The sequence below is a fragment of the Eupeodes corollae genome, chromosome 3 (genome assembly GCF_945859685.1).
Source record: "Eupeodes corollae chromosome 3, idEupCoro1.1, whole genome shotgun sequence".
Classification (NCBI taxonomy): Eukaryota; Metazoa; Arthropoda; class Insecta; order Diptera; family Syrphidae; genus Eupeodes; species Eupeodes corollae.
This window is the reverse complement of record NC_079149.1, coordinates 76,519,756-76,534,900: the sequence shown is the minus strand read 5'-3', so window position 1 is coordinate 76,534,900 and position 15,145 is coordinate 76,519,756. Positions and strand designations below refer to the sequence as shown.

The window sequence follows — 15,145 nt, the reverse complement described above, 5'->3', positions numbered from 1 at the left end:
AATGAAGCCACAGCCGAACATCATTCACCACTGAGACCAAAACAAGAATGATTTTTTAGGTTAAGTACGCGCGATTATTTTATTCGTTGTGAGTGTGGATAATGTGGAATGCGAATAAAGTTTGACAGTTCGTATCAACTATAATTTTTTTCGCGACGAATAAATTTGTTTTCTTAAATTTATTAATATATTATAATGAAAAGTAAAAGTATGTATCATAAATCAAATAGAAACTATATTGCTATCGTTTTGTTAAGAGTTTGTGTGGAAATATGTCTTCAAACGTATATAAACTCACATTTTGTAATTCATTCGTCGTTCGTTGGTCGCACTCATGTGAATACTACTTAAAACTGTTGTAGTTGAAAACTTTAACAATCTTTAAGAGTAAGCGAATAACAAAAATAGAATTCATTGTCGATTATTGCTAGTAGTAGCTTCCCCAGTCTGTAGTTAAAGTTTTAAAGTTATGTAAGTAAATAATACTTGATTTGCCCAGACAATATACAAAAACAACACATGACACAATTATTGTATTTTATTTGACGACAAAGTCTTTTTATTGTTTCTTTGCTCAGACTAAAGACGAGACACAAGAAAAAACAGTTACAAACAAAATATAAAATGAAATAAGAGCCTTGCTAGATAGAAATAATTAATCTCAACATAAAGTAATTTATGCTACCTAAGAGATAATTGGTGGAAATATCTCCGTCGAATTTTCCAACAAAGTATCTACTTCAAATAAAAAAAACACTGTCTGATAACAAAAGAATCATGCATGCATAATCTTTATAAAAATTGTGGTCCAAGAACGAAAACTGACGATAAAACAGACAAGGATCGCCAAACTAAACAAACTTGTCTTAGTTTTCTTGATCTAGAAGAAAATGTTAAATTATTCTATTCACGGGAATTTAAAAAAATTAAACCGTAAATATTGTAAAAGAATTGAATGGCGTTTTGACGGTATACAATCTTTATTTCTTCTACAAGAAAACCATCTTAACGAAGGACATAGTCGTTCTCATCTTGATTAAAAATTATGATGAACAAGAGAAAGTAATCGGTTCAAAAAACAAAAATACATGTGTCGTGTCACAAATAGTTTCCTTGTTTTACAATCATCTAAGTTTCCGATTAAGTTTTTGTTCTTTGCTAATGTTTTAAATGCGGATGAATTAAAGGGTTCAAATGTTGCAGAGTTTGGGTAAATATATATTATTTTAGACTGAATTTTAAAAAAAGTAAAATTTACTCCATGCCAGATATTTTATTAAAGTGATGCCAATAGCAGTTGTATTAAAATATATAAACTCAGTGAATACACAAAGATTAGATGGAAAGCGACCCACACAGATATCTTCTATCGTCTATTGTCTAAAACTTTAACGAAATGCAGCCGATTCTATAATGCTGTAAGCAGTGTAAACTAAGGGATATGGAAAATATGAAACAGGTTAAAAATTACTAAGATTTTATGTAAAAAGGTGTTTTCAACTACCAAAAAATACGTCAAATTATATGGTCAACATTAAAACCGGACTGTGTCCGCTCTTTATTAAAACGCTTAAACTACATATTGGCTATCTTTTGGTTAGAGAAATTAAAGGAATTGGCTGAATATTGTGATATGAATTTTACCTTCAACGTGCAGTCATGCAATGGAATAGATGTCAAAACTGCACTCTATGACCACATCGCCAAATTAGACGAAAAATACACGCTTAAATGTATCCATCAAGCATCTTCATCTGTACATACAGCCACTTACAGCATTCTTCAGCACAATCTTTGTGAACAAAATTATTTTGGGAATGATTCGAATCAAAAATTAATATCTGCTATGTTAAAGACAACAGAAGAGTTGATAAGATTGACCTTCATGCCGCATCGAGACGATCTTCAAATAATTTGCACGCTTTGCACAAGTCGTTAGGAGACATTATGAATTTTGTCGTTAAGTGCCCGATCCAGAAAAAAGTGAGAAGAACCTTTCTTGCCAGTGATGTATTAAACGAGGTCATAGCTCTTCTTAACTGCAATGGCGATGTAACACAGCTGTAATTATACTATCAAAAGCCATATCCTATAGACTACAATTCATTAATGAAGCCTTTAAACATCAACTTAATTTTAACTGTAAGTAAATTAAGACGCCAAAGCCATACTTAAAAGATGTTTATATCTTAATAATTGTAAATTGATATTTTAAAAGTGAAATAAATCTAAAATTATCAAATTCAATCATATAAAATAAAAGTTTAGCGCTTTAAACCCGTGTTTTGTTGGATAATCTATCAATAGTAGGATTTTACACGAATAAAAAGAACAATATCCGCAGTATGAATACTACCGATAAAAGTTGAAGTAGAATCTTACTACGGATGGGTTTTTGACATTTGTAGGAGTCTCGAGTGGATCGTATGTGATTTCCTTCTCAAATGTTGGTACGGTTGATTTTACATTTGTGTCTCGATGTCTGTGTTCGTTGAGTAGTTGTGCATTTGGCATCATATGTTTTCCATTGGGAAAAAAATCAATCTGTTACTTTTGATATTATTTAGTTTTATTAATGAAATGGACTAACTAGGCTTATTTTGCAAGAAAACACAATAGAAAAGATAATTAAGTTTGCTTTGTTTCCACCAAAGATTTATCTCAGTTTAGATTAAATAAATGTTTTTGGTTTTTCCACCGCACAAGAAGATTTAGGCCACCATTATGAAAAGCGAATCGAACGATCGACTAAAAGCGAATGTTTTAGCGAACTTCTGTAATATCGGTGTTATCGTTAGCGAGCTTCCGCATTCGATTCAAAATCAGTGCTGCCAAAAATAATTGCACTGAAATAACATATGTTAAATGTCAAATAATGTCAATTGCTTTAATTATTGTGAAATTTGTTTTCTCATATTGTGATTTGCGTTCTTCAATAAATTGTCATTTGTTTATTAAAAATTAATTATAATGTTAAGCAACGTCGATTTGTTTCTTGAAGAAACTGATTCTGAAAGTACGAGGGAAGAAAATATTACGGTGGGTAGAATTAGGAGAAACATTCTAAAGAAATCCAATCCCTTAGAACTCCCATATCATTTGTAAGTTTTCAAAAAATATCTTTTTCTACAAAAAGATTAATGTTTTTTGTTTTGTTAGTTTTTTTTTATATTTTCGCCTGAATAAGGATGCATTTAACTATGTGCTCAACGAAATAAGCGATACATTCACATCAACCAGAACACAATCTATTCCACCTCTTATAAAACTACCTTCTATGCTGCGATTTCTTGGAACTGGTAGCTACTAAAACTGTGTTGGTAATGATTTCGATCTCGGGCTATCCCAACCAACGTTGCCAAACTTTGCGCAGCTTGGATGCAGATTGAAATGTCACAAAGGGAAAAACAAGATGCGAGAAACTTCTTTTATAAAAGGTCCAGGCTGCCTGGTATAGTTGGATGTGTGGACGGAACACATATCGGAATTATTTGTCCAAATCAGTTGCAACATCAGTTCTTAAATCGAAAGGGTTTTTACAGCTTACAAAGGAGACAGAGAAATCTGGCTGTATGGTCCTCCCACAGTGGCTGTAACATATTATTTGTTCGATGAAATGTTTTGCTTAAGTTTTAGCTTGTAGTCCAACCAAACCTAGGTACAAAACAAATTTTCCTTAAATGTAAATAAAACAATTTGAGAAAGCACCTTATGCCAATCTTTTCCCTCACGTGACGGAGGACCAAGAGAACTTAATTCTACTGCAAATTGCTCCCAATAATCTTTCTGGTTGCTTTCGGATGACCCAAAAGCTCCAATGCCTCTAGCAATATCGGGATTCCTTTCCATCAGTTCCAAAATCTTTGCAAACTGATTTACATTTGTTCGTGAAATAAACATTATTATTTTTGTTTTTTTATAATAATTAAAAAAACTACCTTTTTCTTTTATCACAAATTTTTAATTAAAACAAACAAATCAAATAATAAAAAATTATAGATGGAGCGGTTAAATTAGCGAACTCTCGCTATTTGTATTTCGTCGATAACATAATTCGCTAAAGCTTTGACATTAAAAGAGAACTTAATTTGGGGGCCTTAAAAATGATTACCTTTAACAGCACTTTCTAAATTCAAATGGTGTTTCGATTTTTCTTTTGAAGTGCGTGAGATAGTTTGATTCGTGTTAAACAATGAAGAACTGAATAGTTCAGCACTATAAAGAAAACGCTATCTGATTAAAACAAAACTATATTTTTTTTACACGAGCATGCAAATAAACAGACCATAATGCATTATCTGTAAAACCAACTCCTCCACAAAGGTTTTTCTTTTAAATCGATTTTGATCCCCGACCGGATCGAGTCGGATCAAGCTCAATTCAACTCGATTCAGACGTATATAGAATTGACACTAGAAAACACCAGATGTTAAAGTAGTATTCTACGAACAAACCCCCTTCTTGAAGCAATTGTAAAATGAAATTTTTTCATAGAATCTCAATTTCCAGATGTTTTATTAACATTTCTTCTTGAAAATTGTCCATTGTATTAGTTTTAGTTAGTTTTTTTTTAAGTTACTTTTAACTTTTGATTTTCACAAAACTTTCTTCTATTTGTGTTTTTTTTTATTATTATTCTGACAGATCTTCTTTTAGTTGTACCAATTTTTAAATACAAAATCTAGCTACTGCCAATGCGTTTATATGAGAATTTTCTACTATACTATTTCTAGAATGCCAAGAAAACACGGGTTATGAATTAAAACTATCGAGCTCTTAATTTAAAATGTATAATCTTAAATTAAAATGTATATTTAATAAACAAAAAAAAACTACCAGGATCTTTAATTCTTGATTGAGTTTTGAAAAGTGAACTGACAAATAAACTGGAAATGGTGATTACCTAATATTGCTGAATGATGAAGTCAAACACTCTTTGATTATCACGGATAGGTATGAATTAAGAATAAACAGTCATATTGCACTTTGAACAAAAATGTCCTTAATGTAACTTTTTGCAACTCCTTTTTTCGCCACTTTCAAATATCTGAACGACAAAACTGATTTGACAATCAATTTAGGACATGAAAATTTAGCATGGGTTACCCAGTTTACAAGGAGAATTGAATCAGAATTATATCAGGATTTAGCGCCGTCTATACCTGTATCGGATCGAGTTATTGGTGTGGGAAGTTTTGCTTGTGTGCGTGCGTCATGTTTTATCTTTCTCGTTTCTTTTCAGAAAAGTTTATTTTCGTGCGCGTTTTTGTGTTTAAGCATTGTTTTATTTGAATTTTAAAACTACACAATTTTTTATTTTATATCTATAAAGATAGAAGTTACTCACAAAAATGTAATTTCGATTTGAGGAATTGGGATTTCAATCCAGGTATACGTTGTGATTGGATGGAAATCTCAATTCAATTTCGATTCGATTCCTCGATCACCTCTTGTAACTAGGGTAAAGTACTATTCACATGAGCACGACCAACGACCAACGAATGAACGAATATTCGTCGATTTTGACGTTTCTTTCACATGAGAGTTTTTAATTCGTCGCGAATGAAGCCACAGCCGAACACCATTCACCACCGAAACCAAAACAAAAATGATTTTTAGGTTAAGTACGCGCGATTATTTTATTCGTTGAGAATGTGGATAATGTGGAACGCGAATAAAGTTTGACAGTTCGTATCAACTATAATTTTTTTCGCGACGAATAAGTTTGTTTTCTCAAATTTATTAATATACGATATTGAAAAGTAAAAGTATGTATCATAAATCAAATAGACACTAAATTGCTATCGTTTTGTTAAGAATTTGTGTGGAAATATGTCTTCAAACGTATATAAACTCAAATTTTGTAATTCATTCGTCGTTCGTTGGTCGCGCTCATGTGAATACTACTTAAGTGTGTGAATTAGTCTGTGATACAAGGTTCCAAAAAGGCCTGATTAGGTTGAATACGGATTAGTCAGTTTAATTCTGAGCAATGCATAACTACATATCTGTCAAACTCCAGATCTTAAATTTTTGGAGTTTAAATAAACAAAACAAACAAACAAACAAAATAAACAAATCTGGATTCTGGTTTTAAACCATTTTATGTGAAATTTCAAAAGTTGAAATTGAATATATTTTTTAAACTTAATTAGCTGCTTTCAATTCTTTTTTATTTTTCCACGAAAAAACTCATTAAATGGATCCTGGCAAGATTAAACAACTCAAAGAAACGGTCGTCAATCGCATTGCTGCCGGTGAGATTATCCAAAGGCCATCTAACAGTATTAAAGAACTCATTGAAAATAGGTAAATATTAAACAACTTGTTGCCCTCAAATTCGTTAAACATGTATTAATATGAATATGTTTTTCTCAACAAAATTAATGTATGACAGCCTTGATGCCAATTCATCATTAATACAAATAACCGTAAAAAGTGGTGGCTTAAAACTTCTTCAAATTCTTGACAATGGAACTGGTATTCGCAAAGAAGATATGGAAATAGTTTGCAGACGGTTTACCACATCTAAATTAACTGATTTTGAAGACTTATCACACATCGCAACGTTCGGCTTTCGTGGTGAAGCTTTGGCTAGCATAAGTCATGTAGCACATTTGACTATACAAACCAAAACAAAAGATGAACCAAGCGCTTATAAGTAAGTCGTTTTTTTTTAAAGGCTATTTTAAGTGCAAACATCTAATGTTTCACAAAAAATAAAAATAGGATTGAGCTAAATTTTGCACAGGATAATATTTTTCAAACTTAACTTACACAAACAAAACAAAAGATGAACCAAGCGCTTATAAGTAAGTCGTTTTTTTTAAAGGCTATTTTAAGTGCAAACATCTAATGTTTCACAAAAAATAAAAATAGGATTGAGCTAAATTTTGCACAGGATAATATTTTTCAAACTTAACTTACACAATTTTTTCCAATGAAATTTAACAACGTTTAAGAAACCATGAGGTGTACCTACCTTAAACCAAGAGAAGAACAAATGTTCTATTATCACAAGAAGAAGAACAAATGTTCTATTTGACCAAATTGTTAATAAAGCTAATAGATCTCTTGATTTTATTAAGAGATGGTCAAAAGAATTTTCTAACCCCTATGTAACTAAAGCGCTTTAAATTTCCCTTGTCCGTCCTCATCTTGAATAAGCATGCCAAGTATGGTCTCCCTTTTATGAAAACCATTCACTCAGAATTGAAAATGTTCAAAGACGTTTCGTTCGATTTGCCTTACGTGGCCTCCCCTGGGATGATACATCCAACTTGCCTCCTTATGCCGATCGACTAAAACTGATAGGTTTGCAGCCCTTGTATATTAGACGCAAAAACGCTGATATATTATTTGCTCACCAATTGTTAATGGGCAATATAGATTCCCCGGCACTCCTGAGTGATATTCATCTTAACACTAACCCTCGAAATCTGCGATCTGTTTCCCTTTTCTATATCCCTCATCACCGCACTAATTACGGGCACTTTGAACCAATGTCCAGAATTCTTCGTCACTGCAACGCTGCTATAGAAGTTTTCAATTTCAACATTTCCAAGTCCCATCTGAAAGATACCCTTTACTTTTTCCCTTTTTGAGTCCGAATTCCCCGTCCCTTGTAATTTTAAGTTAAATAAAATCAAAATTGTTAGTTCTTGTACATTTAAGAGCTTTTATGTGGGCCTTAGAGCCCACATGAATTAATGTTGAAAACTGATAACAAGAACTGCAAAAAAATGTTAAGCTAGTGTTAAGTTATGATAGCTTGTATTAAGCTAAATAAATAAATCACCTATTTTTTTTTATATAATAAATGTATTTTTGCTAGGGCTTCATACATAGATGGGGAGCTTTCAGCACCGCTGACTCTATGCGCTGGAACACAAGGTACTATTATCACTATCGAAGATTTATTCTACAACATGCCACAAAGAAAGCAAGCTTTAAGATCTCCAAGTGAGGAATTTCAAAAAATTGCTGATGTTGTAATGAAGTACGCAGTACATAATTCAAAAGTTGGTTTCACTCTCAAGAAAGAAGGAATAAATCCGTTTTTTCGAACAATGCCGAAAAGCACATCAAGAGACAATATCAAAAACTTATATGGCATGCAGGTAAAATGCTCTTTAAATTATATTTAATCCTTAAAAACATTTTTTTAATCAATTCAGTTCAAAAAAGTTCAGGAAAAATGTATTTACTCTCCGAAACGATGTAAATATTTGTTCTGTAAGGTGAGATTCACAATGCTACCACCAATGGACGTACTGCTATAACAGCTGCACTGCCGTTCATTTCGTTCCTCAAGATATTTCTTAGCTGATAATTATTCCATATCCTTGATCTTGGATAGAAGGGACGTAACGTTATCGGCCGATAATTTGAAAGAGAAGAAGATTTGCTGGACAAATGCTATTTCCAACTACTTAGAACGAGCCCAAAAGAATATTATAGACGAAAAATAACGCAGGGGTCTTACATGCTACAGATTGATAGCGTAGATACCATCGGCAAGCGTCAAGTGAAGAGTATTTTAAACTCGACGATTAATGTCCGATATTCGAGTAGGCCCGTTGACAATCTGAGTAAGGTGTTATAACTCAGCACTCATTCCTTCATAAGAAGTTTCATTTCTGTCACGAGCACTGAGTTACGAAAGATTTTTTAGTTTTATTGAATCAGTTGATGTATTTTCTCTCAGAACTCTAAAATTGAGTAGCAACGTAGGCGTCGAAAACAAACGATAATATAAATTTGCACATCCAATAATAGTTTTCTGAACATAAAGGCAGGATAAGAGAAACGCAGCTTTATAGAAAATGTTCTTTCCTTATAACACTGGCAATTACTAAGGGTAGAACTTGCCCGCGACATTTTTTTTTTTCAGAATCATTGTTCTGAAAATATAATAACTTATAAATAATGAACACTTATAGTACAAAGTAACTATTTCCTCCCTTTGCTTTAATAAAAGCCTCAATTCTGCACGGCATACTGTCAATGCATGCTTTGACTGTTTCCTGCATTTGTGGGTTGTTATTCAACACGTGAATTACCCTTTCAATAAGTGACCGCATCTTTAGCTACTCCCTCTTCATCAGCTTCCACACGTTTTAATTGGATTCATATCAGGGCTGTTTCCCGGCCAGTCCTACAGAGGACTCTTACCTCAAATAAGGTTGTATGGTACGGGCTGTGTGGCATGGAGCCCCATCTTGCATACAAATGTAACCATGCATCCATTCTTGAACGTTAAAAATATTGTGTATAATATAATAATTATAAAAATTCTGTAGAGCGTCTTAATAATATGGCCAGAGACTGTTAACTGTAGTTCCCCTTCCACCCTGCAATTGCTCGCTCACAGGAATGGTTGAGAGTTGTAAGTCAGGAATATAATTTTGGAATATAAGGAATATAATTTTGGCATATACATACATTGATTTTAAATGTTTTTTTTCCAGATTTTCAAAGAACTGATGGATGTGGAACTAAAGGATGATCTCCACAAGTTTATTATGAAAGCTTTAATAACTAAACTATCATATTCGTCAAAAAAACTTACATTTCTGCTTTTTATCAATCATCGCTTAGTAGATTCAAGTTCCTTAAAACAAGCCATTGATTCGGCATATAGCTCTTTCCTTCCAAAAGGTGCTCACCCTTTTATTTATATGAGCCTTGAACTTGAACCAACAAATGTTGATGTTAATATTCATCCAACTAAGCACGAAGTTCATTTTTTAAATGAACATGATATAATTGAAAAGATTAGAGCAGCATTGGAAGAGACTTTGCTCAGTAGTAAAACAGCAAAAAAAGTGTACCAACAAATGAAACTTCCTTGTGCACCGAGCAGTGACAAATTGGAGCCGAAAAATTCAGCACAAACAGAAGCGATAAGAGCCAATAGTTTTGTTAGAACAGATTCGAAGGATCAAAAGCTAGAGAAGTTCCTAATCAATCCGCAATCCTCAAAAATGAATACGCCTGGCCAGGAACTAAGTTTTTCAGAAGAATCAGCTATGAGTTTCAAAGTTGTCAAGCTAACAAGTGTTCTTAAGATGAGAAAGCAAGTTCAGGATGAGTGCAGCACTGATATGAGGAAGACTATAAAAGATATGGTATTTGTTGGAGTTGTGGATAAGACATTCGCAATTTATCAATATGGAGTGCGAATGTATCTTTGCAATATAAACAAGATGTGGTGAGTAACAGGATTTAATCAAAAAAGTAAAAATATAATAACTTGTTGCATATGAATCGTGGATTATACCGTGGTATGTTTGTGTAAAATGTTTTCTAATAATATCTTATAATAGAGATATCAGCAAATTGCAAATTACACTTGTGCTCATAAAAATAGCAGTGCTCTCTAAATAAAACAAAAAGGCCTTCAATATCAACGTTATACTATATTTCATTAAACTTCTAATAACAAACTAAAATATTTTATTCATAATAACAGAAAATAAGTATTATCGATTTTTTACCGTTAGCTTTGTCACAGTAAAAACCGTTTTTTAAATATATGGCTCTTCATAAAAATAGCATTGCATGACGAAGTACTAGATCTATTACGTAAGAAGTAAGAAAAACTGTAATAAGTTATATGAAAGTATACAAATAATGTCAGCTTACAATTAGTACTTTGTTGCATAACCATTGTTTTTTATGACTGCTTCGCATCTACGTGGCATCGAGTCCACTAAAACTGCGTTCTTAACATCCCCCCACAAATTTGCAAATGGGTTAAGGTCGGGGAATTGAGTGGATCACTCCATAACGGATAACTTCTTCTGCGCAAACCATGATTTTGCCTTTTTTGACGTATGCTTTGGGTCATAGTCTTGTTGGTATACCCAAACCAACGGGATTTCCTCTTCAGCATAGGGTAACATAACCTCCTCAAGAATTTTCACATACTCGGTTGCATCCCTTATACCCCCCATGGGATAAATAGGCCCGACCCCTTAAAGCAAGCTCATATCATAATTTTCCCTCCACCATGCTTCACTGTTTTTATAGTGTACCGTGGATCGTATGCTGCATTTTAGAGTCTTCTCACATATTCTCGACGACCCTAGGATCCAAAAAGGACGACTTTGCTTTCATCGCTCCACAGAACATTCCTCCATTTCTCTTTTGCCCAGTCTCTATGCGCTTTAACAAACTCCATTCTCTTTTCCAAATGCCTTTTCGTCAAGAATAGTACCTTTCGTGGACTTCGGGCTGGTGACTTTGCTTAAAAAGACGTCTTCGTATTGTGACAGCGCTAACAGACAGTTGAAGTCCATTTCTTATTTTCCTAGAGCCTATGGAAAGGTTCTGTTTTGCTAACTGAACAATTTTTCAGTTCTTACAGTATTCATCCATTTTGGGCCTCGCGTTTTCGTTTTTTTTTGCCATTTTAAGGCGTAACTGACCATTTTCTGAGCAGCCTAGGATGTCTTGAATATTTTGGTAGGTTTTTCCCTCTAAACGCAGTTTTCGAATATGTTTTCGAATTTATTCGGTGCAGTGTCTTTACCGTCCCATTGTTTATTTTTGGGCTAATATTTATTAATTTTGTATATGCTAGTATGTTACAAATACTTAAAACTTTATATTGTAAAATATTTACTTACCGAAAAATAAAAACAAATTGAATTTTTAACACTTTTTAATTATAAAATCAAAAGCACAACTATTTTTATGAGCACTCTATATCCAGAGAGTTTGAAATAATGGGTGTTCACCGGAATAAGTAGAGTATAACTTCAAGCTAAAAGTCTCTAATATAAAAACGAAAGACTGTTAGATGGAAGTAACGAGTTAACTTTTTTTGTAAGAATTTCCGTTATTTAAATACTTGACAATCTAATAAAATGTGACCAGCACTGCCCTTTTTTATGAACATAACTGTAAATTGAAATTTTTGCTTACGCAACTGTTTTGTATTGTATTTCACCAATTTATAAAAAAAGAGAAATATATTTTTTTTCTTGAGGTAAAAAAACGTAATTCTGTTGCGTTTCTTTCCACGAAAACATGATTAAAATCTTAACTTTACTTGCTTAAGGTGGTGCTACAGACATGTGCACCAGCTCGGTCTCTAGCTAGATATATGTCTCCAGTTGCGAACTTCAAGTTGGCTGAGGTCGCTTTGCCCTTGAGCGAGCCACCTAATCCTCGGTCTTCCTCTACTACGCTGTCCCTTGGGGGTAGATTCGAAGACTTTCCTGGCCGAAGCATTGGTTTCCATGCGCTCTACGATCTGACCTAGCCATCTCAGTCGTTGGATTTTATCCTTCTGGCTAAATCTACGCCGCTGTATATTCCGTACTTTGTTTTTCCCTCGTTAACTGCTTAACCAATTTGTGCCGTCTCTGCCTCAATACTCACATTTTCCTTCATCCTTAGGCACAGAGAAATGGTTAAGAATTTAAATTCACTAAGTTCTGTTCGTGTTTGAACGTCAATTAACGTAATTTTATTTTAAATAGATGAATTCCTAAACTACACAGTTTTGTTTGTATGCAATTTGGCTTTAATTACTATTATTACAATTTTCAATAACAAACCTTTTTTTTTTTTACTTTCAGTGAGGAATTCTTTTACCAGAGACTTGTGTTCAAGTTTCAAAACTTCAAAGAAATTATTTTCGACCCGGGTTTATGTATTAAAGATCTTATTATTATAGCTTTTGAATCTATTAACTGGAGTGACGCTGATGGCAGTAAAGAAGAGATCGCAAAAAGGACTACAAAACTGCTTATTGAAAAATCGGCATTAATGAAGGAGTATTTCTCCCTAAAAATTACCGAATATGGTATACTTGAAAGTATTCCATCGCTTTTAAATAATCACGAACCCAACTTAACTTTCCTACCAATGTATCTTCTACGATTAGCTACAAAAGTAAATTGGAATGCAGAGGACGAGTGCTTCGAAAGCTTCTGCCGTGAAACGGCGCGATTTTATGCCAGTGTTGCTATTTCTGATGTATCATCAAGAAAATATAAGTGGACGATGGAACATATCATCAGTCCAGCGCTAAAAAAAGAATTTCTGCCCAGTGGTCAAATTAAAGAGCAAATGTATGAGCTAACAAATCTTCAGACTCTGTATAAAGTATTTGAAAGATGTTAAATGATTATGTTGGAGATTTTATTTTTTGTTTAATAAAGGTACATATTAAGTTAAATAGTTTATAAATTAGGTTGACGCAACCTTTTCTCCTTATGCTCATTCATAACATGAATCTTAAGCTTTTCCATGATTTCATTGTCATATTCGGCTGGAGTGGGTTTAGTATTTGTTGCCCAGTAGTAGATATCCCAATCATTTGATACTCCATTTATGAGATTGTCATACAATTTAGTTTGTTCCTTTGTCATATTCTTGAGATACTTGGAAGCAAAGGTACTCAGAAGTAAGTCATTTTCCAGCATACCTCGTTTACGGGATTGATAAAGAAGTCTACAAAATAAATATATGACTACGTTTATGTTAAAATAAGTTAGATAAGTCGTACCTCTGCTTTTGTTGTTCTAGTGGTTCATTTAATTTAACTGGATACTCAGGAATAGGTAAATGGTCGGGGTGGTCTTCAAAATCGATAATAGGTACATCAGCATGATTTTGTTTTGGTGGTTTATCCGAAATGTTGCTTGAGTAGAGCCGAATGTTATTAAAAACATTTGAACTTCGCCTGTACAGCGATGACTATAATGAAATTGATATAATTTCGCATTAATGCATACACACTTTTCGCAGTTATATAATTAAATAATGCAATCTTGTGAAATTCTTGAAAAATGGGAACATTTAGTACACATCTTACATGATTAATTTACTGACCTGAAATATACCTCGGATCATTTTTGAATTTTACAACAGTAATTCGTTGATCGTTTTTTGAATTTTGATATAGATTTAAGATTAACTTTTTACTTGGATTTTAAATGAGAATGCAATAATATATAAAATTCGAATACTGATACAGAATTGGTTACTTGAAAAAGCAAACAAAACGCACTCGATAGAAATTTGAAATGTTTATGCAAAGACATATCATATGAGATCATAGAGACCCTACATACTACGTTCTCTAGAAAACCAAAGACACTTTATATGAAGACCGGAAAACTAGCTGTCATTGTCAATTTACACGCACACATTTAATGTTGAAATCAATTTTTAGAACAGAATTTATCAGGAATTCATGATAGTGTTCAAAAAGTATGAGAGTGACACAACGAATTTAAAACTGTTAACTGCTGGAACACAATGCAAAATCGGAGCCCGAGTCGTAACTGGAGTCGGAAAATCTATCGCAAGTTGTCGTACGTTTCACAAAAAGTACGCACACAACGTGTCGTACGGCCTTTTGATGTTATTTGGTATAATTGCAGTTTACAACCACATCAAATTTCTCAGAAAATATTTGTTTGTTCACTTTTATTTCTTATTTAAATATTTGTCCAATTTTGTATTAAAAAACTATTTAAAAAAATATAATCACCAAGTTATTCACTTCAAAAATGGAAACGTCACATGTGTCGTACGTCAAAGTTAAAAGTTGGTCAACTCTTCCGACTCCGGCTGCGGCTCCGATTCTAGTTGCGTCGCGTTGTGTTCCAGCAGTTAACTGTTCATAAGTGTACCAGTTTTTTGCAACAGTTAGGGAAAATGCGGTAAATTTCATTCAGAATCAGAGGGGTTGAAAGGCCAGTGGACATATTTGGACCCACTACACTCATGATATTCGTACCAAATAAAAGCTGGGATATTGTTTAAAATAAGTCATTAATATTATTAACAAAATGAATAAGCAAACTTGAAGTTGGATAAGAAAAGATTAAGAAAATTTGTGTTTTTTTGCCATTTCAGCTTATAATTTTCTAACAATATGGTAAATGAAAGTCCACAAAAATATTTTTGATATATACCAACTTATTATAATTGGCTCCATTGACATACTACATACTTTCTAGACTGCTAGTCGGCATCATTGACATACTAGATATGGATTGTTAGTCGGTACTAATTCTCATACAAAACCCCCTTAAAATTGATTTCACCTTTTTAGCTATGCTTGTCATCTTCTAAGTGAAGAGGTGGACTCACTTTTAAGTGGGATTTGTATGAAAATTAT

The 15,145-nt window shown here is 33.1% G+C and overlaps 2 protein-coding genes across 2 annotated transcripts; one reads left to right on the top strand and one right to left on the bottom strand.

Annotated features, from left to right (window-relative positions):
* The first annotated feature begins 6,059 nt into the window (after window positions 1-6,059).
* Window positions 6,060-13,206, top strand: LOC129950960 (DNA mismatch repair protein Mlh1). Its single transcript, XM_056062933.1, has 5 exons — window positions 6,060-6,309; window positions 6,398-6,661; window positions 7,835-8,120; window positions 9,471-10,213; window positions 12,591-13,206. Exons 1-5 carry the CDS (start codon window positions 6,200-6,202, stop codon window positions 13,135-13,137), a joined length of 1,950 nt encoding a protein of 649 aa, XP_055918908.1. The 5' UTR covers window positions 6,060-6,199; the 3' UTR covers window positions 13,138-13,206.
* LOC129950961 (succinate dehydrogenase assembly factor 2-B, mitochondrial) lies at window positions 13,139-14,057 on the bottom strand. Its single transcript, XM_056062934.1, has 3 exons — window positions 13,849-14,057; window positions 13,523-13,713; window positions 13,139-13,467 (listed from the first exon to the last, which is right to left on the bottom strand). Exons 1-3 carry the CDS (start codon window positions 13,867-13,869, stop codon window positions 13,197-13,199), a joined length of 483 nt encoding a protein of 160 aa, XP_055918909.1. The 5' UTR covers window positions 13,870-14,057; the 3' UTR covers window positions 13,139-13,196.
* Between the last annotated feature and the right edge of the window lie 1,088 nt (window positions 14,058-15,145).